This window comes from Sciurus vulgaris (assembly GCF_902686455.1).
Source record: "Sciurus vulgaris genome assembly, chromosome: 13".
Taxonomy (NCBI): domain Eukaryota; kingdom Metazoa; phylum Chordata; class Mammalia; order Rodentia; family Sciuridae; genus Sciurus; species Sciurus vulgaris.
Genome location: NC_136474.1, coordinates 31,277,190 through 31,291,837, shown reverse-complemented (window position 1 = coordinate 31,291,837; position 14,648 = coordinate 31,277,190). Strand labels below are relative to the sequence as shown.

The 14,648-nt window shown below is 38.1% G+C and overlaps 1 protein-coding gene across 2 annotated transcripts in view; it reads right to left on the bottom strand.

Moving 5' to 3' along the window:
* The window catches only part of LOC306642800 (serine/threonine-protein kinase MRCK alpha-like), a 78,811-nt gene that overhangs the window by 31,168 nt on the left and 32,995 nt on the right, over positions 1-14,648 (bottom strand). For both annotated transcript variants that reach the window (XM_079108610.1, XM_079108609.1), the window contains exons 2-6: positions 14,435-14,528; positions 13,937-14,067; positions 11,915-11,982; positions 9,560-9,633; positions 726-836 (exon numbers count right to left, since the gene is read on the bottom strand). In XM_079108610.1, the coding sequence (XP_078964736.1) occupies positions 726-836; positions 9,560-9,633; positions 11,915-11,982; positions 13,937-14,067; positions 14,435-14,528 (478 nt within the window). The remainder of the gene's footprint in view (positions 1-725; positions 837-9,559; positions 9,634-11,914; positions 11,983-13,936; positions 14,068-14,434; positions 14,529-14,648) is intronic.

The window sequence follows — 14,648 nt, the reverse complement described above, 5'->3', positions numbered from 1 at the left end:
ATAAGAAGGGATCCCACCAACAGGGCTCCACCGACATAAGTGGACTAACGCTATTATCTAGGAATGGGTTTAGTCTTCCTCCTCTCTCTCCATCTCTTTGCCCTTCCACCAGAAGCTGGTCCCTCCACCTTGGACTTTCCAGCTGCCACCACCATGAACCAAATATCTGCTCATTTTAAATGGCCCAGTCTGTAGCATTCCATTACGGAAGCATGAAACTAAGACACACTGACATAGAAAACTTTTTTTCTCTATCTCTGTCCAATAAAAGGGCCTGAAATAGTGACACCTTAATAGCAGTGAACACACCCAGCACCTCCACCTTGACTTCTAAATCCTTTTCTCCATGAAGACAATGAATATTTATGAGAGTAATCACTGAATTCAGGACTGGGGCAATACAAGATGAGCTGACACATTTTGTTCTACCAGATGGAAAGAAAGTGCTCGGAGAATGATGGAGATATGTCAAAAAGACACAGCAGTGAGCCTAAGGGACTTGTGCTGGTCACATCTGCAACCAACTGAATATCAGAACAATAACAATAATGATCATAAACTGTTGGGTAAAACAAGAAACCATGAGTCCACACAGATAAAAACAAAAATGAAAGTTTAGTAAGGAATGCAGTATTTGCACAGTTTCCACAAAATGCTTATTAATTATAAATGATGAAAAAGCATAGTAGGGAGGGCTGGAATATCCTGCAATAGTTCTGTGTCACCTCAACTGGGTCGGCTTCATCTCCACTGTGTGAGGAAGGAGATGCGGATCCTGAACTGATATAAAACTTGATCTTCAGATTCTGTTCAAATACATTCTCAACTGGATCAGTCTGCAAAAACAAATCAGAAAAGAGAAATGTTCAAGAGACCAATGTACAGAACCCCCAGTTCTGGAAGTAAGTCATGCACATTACAGTATTTCACAATAACAGACAACAAAAAAGTAATTTTAGTATTTTGATTAGCAATACTTCAACATAAAAGACTATAGCCATAATGCGACCACAGTGCATTATGCAAGGAAGAGCTGCTACCTTGGGCACTAACAGAGCACTTCTCTCTCACCTGCCATCCTTCTATATCACATGGAGGTGTGATGACATCAAAAGAATTGAGCAAGTGGATTTTGCCCAGAGTGGGTGATAAAGACACAAACTAGAAACTCAATACTCAAATTCTGTCCCTGAAGTTACCTTATAGTAGATATTAAATGAAAAATGAAAGAAATGAATCCACATCACAACTTAGGGTGTAAACACAATGCTCTGATTATTTTTGAGCATAGAAATACTTGAACCAACATAGATCCCCTTCAACAGATGAATGGATAAAGAAACTGTGGTATATATACACAATGGAATATTATTCAGCCATAAAGAATAATAATATTATGGCATTTGCCGATAAATGGATGAAATTGGAGAATATCATGCTAAGTGAAAGAAGCCAAGCCCAAAAAACCAAAGGCTGAATGTTTTCCCTGATAAGTCGATGATGATACATAATGGGGGTTGGGATTGGGGATAAGAGAAGAATGGAGAAACTTTAGGTTACGTAGAGGGAAATGAGATAGGGAAGGGGCAGGGCTATGAAAGATGGTAGAATGAGATAGACATCATTACCTATGTACATGTATGATTACACAAATGGTATGAATCTATATCGTGCACAACCACAGAAACAAAAAGTTGTACCCCATTTGTGTACAATGAATCAAAATGCAGTCTTTATAAATAAAAAACAAATTAAAAAAAGAAATACTGGCCCCCAGGCACAGTGGTGCAGACCTGCAATCCCAGCAACTCAGGAGGCTGAGGAAAGAGGAGTACAAGTTCAATGCCAGTCTTGGCAAGTTGGTGAGATGCTGTCTTGAAATAAAAAATAAAAAGGGTTTGGATGTGGCTAAGTGGCAGAGCTCCGCTGAATTCAATCCCCAATACCACAAGAAAGAAAAAAAGAGAGAGAAAGGAAGGAAGGAAGGAAGGAAGGAAGGAAGGAAGGAAGGAAGGAAGGAAGGAAGGAAGGAAGGAAGGGAGGGAGGGAGGGAGGGAGGGAGGGAGGGAGGGAGGGAGGGAGGGATGAACTGGCCCTATGGGTAACATATCTAATGTTAAGAATTTTCTTAGCTTAGCTTTAGTTTGGAAGATCATATTATGCATAGTTTAGCTATTTCCAAAGTATGAAGTTTCTTCAAAGAAATGCAGGCACAGCTCCAGGATTTCTATATAGGAGGGGGTTGGACAAAAGATGAAGGGAGACCACCATGGTAGCCTCCCAGGGGTCAGGGGTGCAGTGTTTTCATGATGTTGTATAATGAACACAGTGTTACGCTGTTTTCTGTACACCTCATATTTACTATGCATAGATCATAGTGATGGTGGCTGTGGTGGTGATAGCAATTTTAATTGGGGACTTTGGGGCTTGGGAACTTGGGGAACTTATAACAGTTATAGAAAGGCCACCACAACCAGCCCCAAGCACCCCTTAGTATTAGAGCCACCACTGAGAAAGTGTCCACGCTTTTGTGTGTCTTCTTGGTCTAACAGAAAAAAATTCTTTCTAGAGTCAGACCACATAATAAGTCACAGCAAGAATCAGCGACATGCAAAGGAAAAAGTTATCCTTCCTAATTTCTTCCCTAGATTTGTTTTCTGTTTAAGAAAATATCAACCATGTGGCTTAAATCCCAAAATACCATGTTAATTTCCCCAGGTTGGAGACAACTTAGAACTTGTAAAGTGTTCATGGCTATTTTGATTTCTCCTTTTATTAATTCATTGCTAATTCAAGTGACCACTGTCATGAAATTACAATACACCTTCATATATTATAGAATTGGTGCTTCTTTGGTGTGGGGAATTTGAAAGTCTGCTTGTGGGTTATTCCTGGTACTTTATTTCCATGTGGCTAATATTTTAGAAATCCTTAGATCTGAGAATGAAGCCCAGTGCTGAAGGTCAGGACTCATAGCCAGCAATATCTGCATTTGTTGCTGACAGGTTTATTCCATGAGGACAGGGCCAGGGACCTGACTGAGGACAAGACTACAGACATCTTGCAAAGCCAGCTCTCATCTCACTGAGTAAACTTCCAGTCCTTCCTCTATAGCTGTCATCTCTACAATCCACCCTTTCAACCTCAGCCAAACCAGTTCACACTCTCCTCTGCTTTGCCAGCTCTTCAGATTACATAATTTCTCTCTTCTTTTTTTTTTCATCAATTCGTTAATGTGAAATGTAGCAAATATACAGAGAAGGTCATAAATTATATATGTGATGCCTATTAATTATTGTAAGGCAAACAACCATAATAGTACTACAGAATGCTGTCCAATACAGAATGCGACCTGCACCTCGGAGCCTGTGTATGCTCCCTGCCCCCGTCATGACTTCCCCTCTCCCCAGGGTTACCTTGTGGACAGTGATCACCTCCTCACCTTTGTTCAGAACGTTCTTACAGGAAGCATAAACACTACATTTTACTTTTGCTTGTAATATGTTCTTTTTTGTGCCTGGATTTCTTCACTCAGCCTTCTGCTTATGAGATTTGTTTGCACTGTCCTGAGCTGCTATTAATTTTGGGGGTTTTATCGTTAAATGGTATGGCATTGTATAGATACACCCAAATTTCTTTATTCATTGCACGATTTCCTGTCTGCGCTGCTATGAATGTTCTTCTACATACTGCCTGGCATATGGGTGTAGGTACTCTTGCATCCATTTGTAGGAATGGAATTACATTGGGACTCGGTCCCACCCTCGCTAGTTTTTTGCATTCTTTTTATTTGAGCCATTTTAGTAACTGTGGTGGTATCTTACGAGGCTTAGAACCTTTAATGTGCTTATGGGTATTTGGACTTCTTTTTTTATCAAGTGTCTGTTAAGCTTTTTGCTGCTTTCCCACTAGGTTGGCTGTCTTTTCTTTCCCTTTTTTTTTTTTTTTTTTCATTTTTAGGGCTCTTTGTATATTCTGATAGGAGCCCTTTCTCCACCCTAAGGCTGGGTTTTGCATTTTTCTGCTGGTATTTTTCTCACTGCTTTGCAGTTTTATAAAATATTACTAGCTTTATAAATAAGTATCCATAAAGAAATATTTTTGAAAGACTCTGTTCTATCCCATTGGTTAATAATCTGTATTTTTGCCAACAGCATAGTCCTTTTTGTTTTTAATTGCTATAGTTTTACCATAGGTCTTTTTTAAAAAAAATTTTTTTCATTGTAGATAGACAAAATACCTTTATTTTATTTATTTTTATGTGGTACTGAGGTTCAAACCCAGTGACTCACATGCTAGGCAAGCGCTCTACCACTGAGATGCAACCCCAGCCCCTTACCATACATCTTGACAAGTTTATAGAGCAAGCTCAGTCAATTTGTTCTTCAAAAGCATTTTTACTTTCTTGGATTTTAACATTTCCATATGAATTTAAAATTCAAGGGAAAAGTAGAATTTTTAAAAGGATTATGTTAAATCTTGATATGGTATATTAAATCTTCAATGTTGATTAAATTATCATGTGTATGAATTAAGATAGAATTAATGCCTTTATAACAGTGAGTCTTTCAAACTAGGAATATGTTACTGTCTTTTAATTTAGGACTTTTTAAATGTCTCTTTTAAAAATTTTATGATCTTTCTCCCAAAGGTCTTCTAGCTGTCATTAGATTAAAAATACTAGATTTTCACATATTTAAATGGTGTCTGTTATAAAAGGTAATTATTCAATGTATCTTATTGGCACACAGATGCATTTGATTTCTGTATATTGACTCATTATCCAGCCATTTTGCTAAATTCTTATTACTTCTAATAAGTTACCGAAAAGGCCCTTTGTCACCCCCCAAATCCATATATTAAACCCTAAATCTCCAGTGCAATGAAATTTTGAGGTAAATAAGTCATGAGACTATAGACTTGGTAATGGGATTGGTGCGCCTGAAGGAGAGACATGAGACCTTTCTTTCTCTTTCACATGCCAACCATGTGAGCACACAGTGTGAAGGCTGCCATCTACAAACCAGGAAGAGGGCCTCACCAGAACCCAATCATGCTGGCATCTTCATCTTCGGCTTTCAGCCTCCAGAACATCTATGGTAATTTGTCACAGAAGCCTAATAGGGCAGATGCCATCCTTATCATATTGATTGAAAGTTATAGTAAGCTTCTTTATCTTGTTCATAAACATAAAAAAATAGAATGGTAAATTTCATTGTTTATCTTTTTTTATCAAATTAAGGAAGTTCTTCTCTAACTTGGAATGAGAATTTTTCTTTTTGTTTTTCTATTGTGAAAGGTTATTGAGTTGTATTTAATGTTTTTATACTTTCATTAAAAATATAATTTTAATTTTTGATCTGTTAAGTTATGCTGATTCATTTTTTAGTGTCAAACTTTGTGCTATTGAATAATAAATACCAAATTGAACATGCTCTATTATTGTACTATTCTTTTTTGTATGTGTGTGTGGTATTGGGAACTGAACCCAAGGCCTCATATGTGCTAGGCAAGCACTCTCCCACTGAGCTACAACCCCAGCCTTTTTAATTTTTTTTTTCTTCTGAGACAGCATCTCACTAACTGCCCAAAAAAGAGTGACTTAAACAATGGAAATCTAGGCTGAGGTTGTGGCTCAGTGATAGAGCACTTGCCTAGCATACGTGAGGTACTAGGTTCAATGTTCAGCACCATACAAAAATAAATAAAATAAAGTTATTATGTCCATCTACAACTAAAAATATTTTTAAAAAAGAAAATAAAAACAATGGAAATTTTTTTTTTTTTTCTCCCAGTTCTGGAGACTGAAAGTTTAAGTTCAGGGTGCAAGCATGTTCGAGTTCTGGTAATGGTTCTCAGATGACTGCCTTCTCAGTATGTCTTCACATGGCAAAAAGAGACCCAGTTTCTACCTCCCACAAAATACTATTCTTTGGAATTTTATAATAAGAATCATCTTTCCTCCAGTTCCCAAAACCTGCCCCTCATTTCTCTCTGAGCCCTCACCAGAATGGTACTTGGCATTCATATTTCTACCAACATTCTGTCCATGGTTATGCGTTCTCTAAGAAATAACAGAATCACCACTAATGACCATATTTCTACCAATAATCCCAAGAGGAATTTTGGCTTATTGTAACATGCAAAATTCTATGCTCTCTCTCCCCATTACTCAATTCCAAAGTGAGTCACAAACTTATGTATTACAGTAGCACCCCACTTTTTGGTACCAAAATCTTAGTCTGCATTTTCCAGAGAAACAGAACCTATTGGGGATGTGTATTTGCATGCAAGTGTGTGTACATGTGTGCGTAAAGAGATTTATTACAAGGAATTGGCTCACACGGTAGTGGAGGCCGAGAAGTTCCAACATCTATAGTCAGCAAGCCAAAGACTCAGGAGAGACCATGGTATATTTCCAGAATGACAGGCAGCAGGCTCCAGACCAAGAAGAGCCACTGTTTCAGGTCCAAGGACAGAAAAATATTGATGTCCCAGCTCAGTCAGGCAGGCAAGAGTTCCCTGTCATTCACAGAAGGGTCAAACTTCTGTACTGTCCAGGATCCTCCACAACAGAGAGTGCAACCTACTTTTTTTCATTTTACCAATTCAAATGTTAACCTCATCCAGCAATACCTTCACAAACACACATGGTCATGTATGACCAAATATCTAGCATCCTGTGCCCTAGTCAAGCTGACACATAAAACATTAACCACTGCAGGGAGTGTTCCCTCATTTCCTGTTTTCTGGGACATTCAAAGATCAGATTTATTTCTTCTAGCATGTTTGGTAGAAACTGACTGGGTCTGCGGTTGTATCTGTGAGAAGATACTTTGCAACAATTTCTCTAATGATTATAGAAATATTCAGGTTTTGGACATTTCTCTCAAGAATTGATTTTATTAAGCCATATTTTCTAATAGTTTGTCCAAACTGTTTCACTTATCTTGGTATGAGATACTGCCATATTTTAAAATAGCCTAAAGTCAGTTTTACTTTGTTATTATCTTTAACTATCTGCTACAGTTATGTTTCCTTTTATCATTCTTGATATTGGTTTTATGTGCCTTTACTTTCTATCCTTTTTTCTTTTTAATGAATGTGCAGTATATTTTTCTCATTTTTATTAGTTTTTTTATAATCAAAAGTATTACCATCACTGTTTCATCCTGTTTTGTGTCACTTTTTCTGCATCATTAATTGTAGCTTTTATGTTACTATTTTCTGCCTTCTACCCTTTGGGATTTAAATTGCTAATATTTTTGCAACTTAAGATCTATGTCAAAATTTTTCAGATTTTCTTCTTTTCTCTTTTATGTAGATAAAGTTATCTATTTTTTCTACACCAGTTTGGTATTTTGTTATTATTCAGTTTTTTGTTATGTAGTATTTTGTTATTATTCAGTTCAGACTGTTATCTAATTTCCATGAGAATTTCTCTTTGGGCTCACAGCTTACTTAAAAATGTACTCTTTATGTACATGTAAGATTTTAATGGTTTACTTAAAATGTATTTCTTAATATACATATAAGAACTTAACATATGGTTATTTCTTAATATACATATAAGAACTTAACATATGGTATAAAATATTTGTTTCTACTTCAGCTCTCTTGTGGTTAGAGAATATATTTTCCATGAAGCCAATCCCTTGACATTTGTGCAGACTTAATTTGTGATCCAGCATAATTTTTAAGAATATTTTTTCAATTTTAGAAAGAAAATGCATTTGGCCTGTGTTACATGCACTGTCTATATTTTTCAGTGAAGTCAGCCTTCTTAATCATTCCTTTCAAATAGTTTTTATCACTTGCTGAGAAATGTGTCTTTAGATCTTCCTCTATCATTGTGAATTTGTCTAGTTTTTCTTGTAGTCCTGTCATTCTCATATTATATATCTTGTCATATTATTTAGACTTCTAAGTAAAAGTAACCTTTTATCACAATTAAATGGATTTCCTCACCTCCAGTAATAATTTTTTGCCTTAAATTTCACCTGATACTTGCATGTCTGTATCAGTGTTTGTTAGTTAAAGTTTAGTCAATATGAAAGCATTCTTTCTATTGCTTATATCTTACCAGTTTTCTTCACAAATAGAACGTCTTACTTTTTATTTGTATCTATTCTGATGTAATCTTTCATTTTCTTTCCACTCAAGTATTTTTTTCACATGCAGTCAGTTAAATTACTGGTTTATTGAGATTTATTCTAGCATCACAGGCCCTACCTACACTTGAGGGAAGAGCATTGTACAGGGTGTGTCTCCAGGTGATAGGAATCTTGAGGGCCACCTAGAAGTCTGCCTCCCAGGCCATCCTGGAGGGAATGTCTCAGGGGTGTCACATAACCTACCATAACAGGCCTGTCCCACTTCTTGGCCCTGGAGATGGCACAAGTTTACACCAGTGTTTTAGTATGTTTATCTTAATGATGTCTTCAGTAACCATGGAACTCACCTAGACCCAGAGAGTCCAGTGAGGCATAGTCGTAAGCCAAATGTCATTTACTACCTGGAGTGACACAGCTGGCTCATGGACAACAGTGGGACTTTAGGCCCCAGGAACTGGCATCAATGTAGAGCCAGTGTCTATAATCGCTGGCAAGTCTGGGTGCTTCCTCTTCCCTAATGGTACTCCATAACCATCAGGAGACCCTCCCTCCCTCACCCTGGAAGCAGCCACTGGTTCCAGTCTGCGTTTTCTTTCTCTACCTGTGAACCAGCTTCATTGTGCTGTCTCAGATATTTGGATGCCCTTCTTCCCAGCTTCTAGGTTCTCAGACCTCAGGCCCTTCACCTCATTTCTCCAGCAGTTGCTGCCTCCCTGTTACCTCGCTGTTCTCATTTTGCCAATTTAGCTTCCCAGTGTCTATTTAACCAATTCTCTGTTTTAGAAGATCTCTATTAGAACAATTGGTAGAGTTCCTGTTTTCCTGAACTGGAGCCAATTATGAATCCAAAGACTCATCCACAACAGAATGGATGAAATGGTTATAAAATATCCATAGAATAGAATATTGTATAGTAATTCAATTAAACACATTGTTGCTACATATACCACCTGATATCATTTACATATGTTCTAAAATTAAATCCTATGGTCCATACACAGGCTGTAAAAAATATAACGAGAAGGGGGGAAGTCATTGCCCAGAGAATGAAGGCAGTGGTTCCTGCCAGCAAGGAGGGATGGTGGGAACCATCCCTGGAGGGGTCCACTTCCAAGGAGTCAGTCATATGTCCTATGCTTATGTGAGCAGAAGATATCCTGGACTTTTATGCACTTTCTAGTTCATGCATGTGCGTGACTCAAAATGTCAAATATTTTGTTCATTATTTTAATTCTAATACAGATGCTTTAGCATTGCATAACCTTTCAGTCCTACTTTCCACCAATGCCTGCTTCTTTCATGTGTGTTTGTTGGGTCCTCATACCTCTGACATGGAATGACATGAAAACAGTCTTAGCTCCCCAGGGAAACTGCTATTTTGAGAACAACAGAGTGATTCCAGAAGAGGCAGTGGAACATACCCAGAAAGCTTAATACATACTCACTTGCTGAGCCACCGCGTTACAAGTTGTATTAAAAAGCGCCCAGGAAGACGGGCTGGAGTCCTGCTGCACCCCACCTGGAAGGCAACAGCACAGGTTTCAGAAGGTTGAAAACTGAAACTGAATGATGTCCTTGAACTTTTCAGTCTTAACTCTAGTTTAAGTTGTTCTCAGACTACATTTTTCAGAGATAAGCTCATTTGTCACACATACTATATGTAAACCAAAATGTTTCTGTTTATTTACATATTTATATATACTAAATACATTTTAATATTAGCATTCTGCGCATCAAACAAAGCAACCACTTTTATCAAGTTCATGGTAAACTGTACTGAAAATACAAAAATAATTTACATCAGTGTTCATGATTTAACTCCTACATGTCAAACCACTGTTTCTCCCAATTGTATCATAGCTAAATAAGACTTAAAACAGCTTTGGAGACCCAGAGGGATTTCAGAAGTATGACATGCTGCTTTTTCTTTTCCTTCCTCTTTTCTTCTCTTTTCTTTCCTCCTGTTTTGTTTTGTTTTGTTTTGTTTTGTTTTGTTTTCGAGTTCTGGGGATGAAACCCAGGGTCTGAAACCTGCCTGGCACACCCTCACCCACTGAGCATCACCCCCAGATGGTTCACTTTTTCTATATTCATTGCTCCCTATGCCAGGCACAAATTTCAAACTACTTTGTGTGGAATCCTAGTGTGACACACTTTTTTTTTGTACTGGGGATTGAACCCAGGGGCACTCAACGACAGAGCCACATCCCCAGCTCTTTTTTGTATTTTATTTAGAGGCAGGATCTTGGTAAGTTGCTTAGGACCTCACTAAGTTGCTGAATCTGGTTTTGAACTTGTGATCTTCCTGCCTCAGCCTCCCAAGCCACTGGGATTACAGATGTGCAGCAACTCGCCCAGCTATGACACTTGTTAACCTAAGTTATCTATGATAAGAACAAATGGACAGTCATAAAACAAATACTTTTAATTATACTTAAAACTTGTATAATATCAAAGTACTATTTATTTAGGCAGAAAAAGCTCAACTATAGGTTTTGTTTCCCCTCAGAAGAATTTTTTAATGCCATAATTTATTACCTAGCAATACTACTAACTCTACATACGTGTATCCAAATTGACATTATGACTACAATTCGATTTAAATATTACAGAATTAAAAGGCACACTTTTAAGTTCTCTAAGGGCATTCCTTGAGCTATTTACAAAGCCAGGAGTTGGAATATTCAGTTGTGATTTACTTATGTTAATGATTAAATAAATGGGGTGTTCAGAATTGTCACAGGACCCTGCAGAAGTGTTCTAAAGCTCTGTGGTACTCAAAGAGAAAATCATGATAAAAAGAAAAAACTCTAGGTCAAAAGGTGAAGTTCACAAAACACGGTGCTAATAGATAGTCTTTCTCTGTTTGTTTCTTTTAAAACATGTCAAGCTGTCAGTCAATGTTTTGGACTCAGAGTACCCCATCCGCTGGTGATCCCCAACAGGCAGTGCTCTCGCCATGGCTGTGTTGTTGGGACGCCCCCCCCCCCCCCCCCCCGACTCTCCCTCACTGCTCCTCATGGCCCCTGTCCTGCATCCAGTACTCTCTAGACTACTCTTAAACCTGTGTTGGTTTTCATCTTTTCAGGAGTAACTAGAGAACTTTCTAAATGTTTCTTCTAACTTCCATGAATGAGACAACCCACAAATATTAAGGGAACAGACACTACTTTTCAGGGTTTCCTGAGTTCCTTAGGAGTCTTGCCCTGTCCTCCAGAATATGCAGCAGCCAAGGCAGGGCCACCCCTCTGATCTAGCCTAGTGTATGCCACCAAACCTGGGAATCAAGGGCAGGGGTCACACGTGTGTATAAGAAGTTCTGCCAGCTAATTAGTAATTAAGAAAAGACCCCATTTTGAATATGAGCAAACCTCCCATGTCTTCAGGATGGCTTTGTCTTATGCTGTGACACGTGGGAGCATTCCAAAACTGGGTAGTGATGACTGGGGATGAACTTGAAAAACTTTATCAGTGGCAAAAAAAAAAAATGTTTCTACAAAATATTTCATAGTATCGAATAAGGGTAGTTCCACCCCAAAGCAACATCTCTTGCTCTTGCTATCACAGAAAGTTCTTTTATTTAAAAGCAAACAAAATGTCTCCTTGAACATTTTATTAAATAAGGACATGCACACGCACACTTGAGTCAGCTAGTGAGAGCTATTCTCACACCTGTATGGTAAGTGAAGCTCAGATACCCAAAGGATCCAAGAACATGGAATGTAACAGGACCTAGTTTACACAACAACCCCACCTACCCTCCTACCCTCCTACCCCACCTTGAGATCTGAGTTCCTCACCCTTATTCAGACGTTCGATTTCTAACCACAGGTCAGATTGGTATTTCTTCTCTTTAGCTTTCATTTTACTAAAAGAGGCAGAAAGAACAGACAACATCATTAAGTGCTCAGTGCTGGTGAATGACCTATAATTGGATCCCACAGAATGGGGATATGGGGCATCTATCATTAGAATCCTCTTCTAAATTGAATTTCACATCTAAAACAATATTCCAAATAAAGGAGATTTGACAAAATTACCTTGGGTTTTGTTTCACAGGGAACCAAAGCAATGGGCAAATAAATGAATCTATGTGCCATTTGTCATTTGACTCTCACATCTGCTTTGTGTAAACTGAGGTGCCTGAGCATAAGACGAAGGAATGTTTTTATCCTGAAAAGTGGCATGGATGTCATCTGGTAGCTATCCACCCTGTACCAACCACAGACTGAGAAATGTCTTTTCCACTTCACATTAAATAAAGTGTACAGTCTTATAATGGATCATTTGTGACACATAACTCTTGGTCTTGAGTAATTCAACTTTCTGCATTGAAGTTGATCCAAATGTTAATGACTACAGTTAGGCGAATAAGGTTTTAGGCACAAAACCTGGCCCTTGGGAACATATTTCCTTTCCTCACACTACGTGACTTTCGGAGCACATCCATGTATAAAATGAATGTTATATTTGTATTTTTACTCTGGTGTGAATTTTACGTGTTTTCCCTTTTATCCTCCCATTGCACACCATCTCACTCTGCCATGTTCAATGACCATTGGCATAATTATTTTATTATCCCTCATACTGGTAGAATTTAATTGGCCCTACTATTGTGGTAGGAAGAAAAGGAAATTCCCCACTGACCAGCAAACAGAGTGGGAACAGTCATCATTTTTAAAAAGACACAGGTGAGTATAGGAAGCTGTCTCTGAGCAGTAGGGGAACTGAGCAAAGTTGGAGCCATTAAGCAGGAAGCCTGGTTTTGGGAACTCCTAGTCAGAATCCACTGGTTGGAGAAAGCCTGATTCACGTGGTGCTCTGTTCTACGCACCGTTCAAGTTCAAGCCCAGCCTCAGAAATGGCAGTGACCCACTGAGGGCCAAACAGCATGCTTACCCCCACCCATATCCTGTTTTTCATAAAGAAGCAAGCACCCAGACAAGAGTCCTCCCACACTGAAACATTATACCTACCTTTGACCTGTACCACTATAAATAAAGCAAGCAGGCTCAGTCTGTGTTAGAAGCTGGACCCCTCTATTCACTTAACCCATCACTGCCTCCAGTCTTTAAAATATATTTCTGGTCTTTTGTGTCTATTTTGTGGTTCTACTTTCATAGCTTTTCTTTTGCAGCCAGCCCATTCCTCTGACAGGACCCATTCCCTCCCCCATGCAGGATGTGATCAAGCCCTGAAGATGTGCAAAGTAAATTATAAGCTAAAATTGAAAACATGTTACACCATTAGATGTAATGTCAAAGGCTCTGAAAAAGAGGTCACAGAATTTTCCTGATTTTATTCCATTTTCATTTCAAATTATATCTGTACACATACAAAAGGATTTTGGCTGCTTCTGACTCAGACATTTTCAAGTAAGAAGGAAGAAATAATAGAAGCTTGACTCACAGGTGCCTCTGTTTTTGTATTACTCAGTATTATCAATACTGTATAGTGAAGATATCAGAATCACAAAAGTTAACATATTACAAAGAAAAACATGTTAAAAGCATTGGATTAAACACATTAAAATTGTTTTGACTTCTCATTTGGTAGACAAAATCTAATTTTTAGGAACACCAAACTTTAGGTCATAGGAAGATTGAATGTGTAACCTTGAGGCGGGTGATTTGTGACTAGCTTACAAATTGTAGTTTGCTTTTTTTCTGGTTTGTTTGTCTGTTGAAACAGAGACTCATTATTTTGTCCAGGCTGGTCTCAAACGTGTTTCCTCAAGAGATCCTCTCATCTAGCTGGAACTACAGTCATACACTACCATGACCAGCAAACTGTTGTATTTTCAAGGTATCACTTGACCTTACCAGTGAAATGCCTCCTGAGGTCCCTCTGAAAACTCCTGTCCAGATGGTCTCTCTGGATCCAGAGCTGGCTCCAACTTAAGCATAGCCGATGAATCCAGTTTATCAAGTGGCTCCATCTCCCCTGGCATTTTCTAAAAGATGGTATAAATAGGTTTTCACTTTCATTTTATATTAAAATTAAAATCTAATCCATGAAATTACTAAGAGATACTCTACACTATTACTTTTTTAAATAATAAATAGAAAATTACTTGTTAAAATATACAATTTTTCATTGTTTGGAAATACTGTTAAACACTCATATAAACAATCTCATTTTCATACTTACCACCACCATGATAGCTATCTGCCCCCAAAGCAGGGCTGACTTCTTACGAAAAAACTTTTTGTTGGCTGAGACCCAGATAAGTTGGCATAATTCAACAACTTCATCATTGCTACTGACAGTTCTTCTTTTTTCCATTCTGTCAGCTTTCCTGGGTCATGACTGACACTCACCTTTCTTCTTGTAATCAAGTTGACATGTCTGAAAGACTCCACTTCTTTGGTTACTACTGAGGTCAAGCCCTGAGCATCTGTTTCATCTTCAGTGCTAGAATAGAGAAAGTAAAAGATAGAAATAAAATGCAAATATGGACAAAGTGAGACACTCCAAGGAAGGATATAGAAAAAGATACACTATAATAAATCTTAACATAAGGCTGTTGAAGGA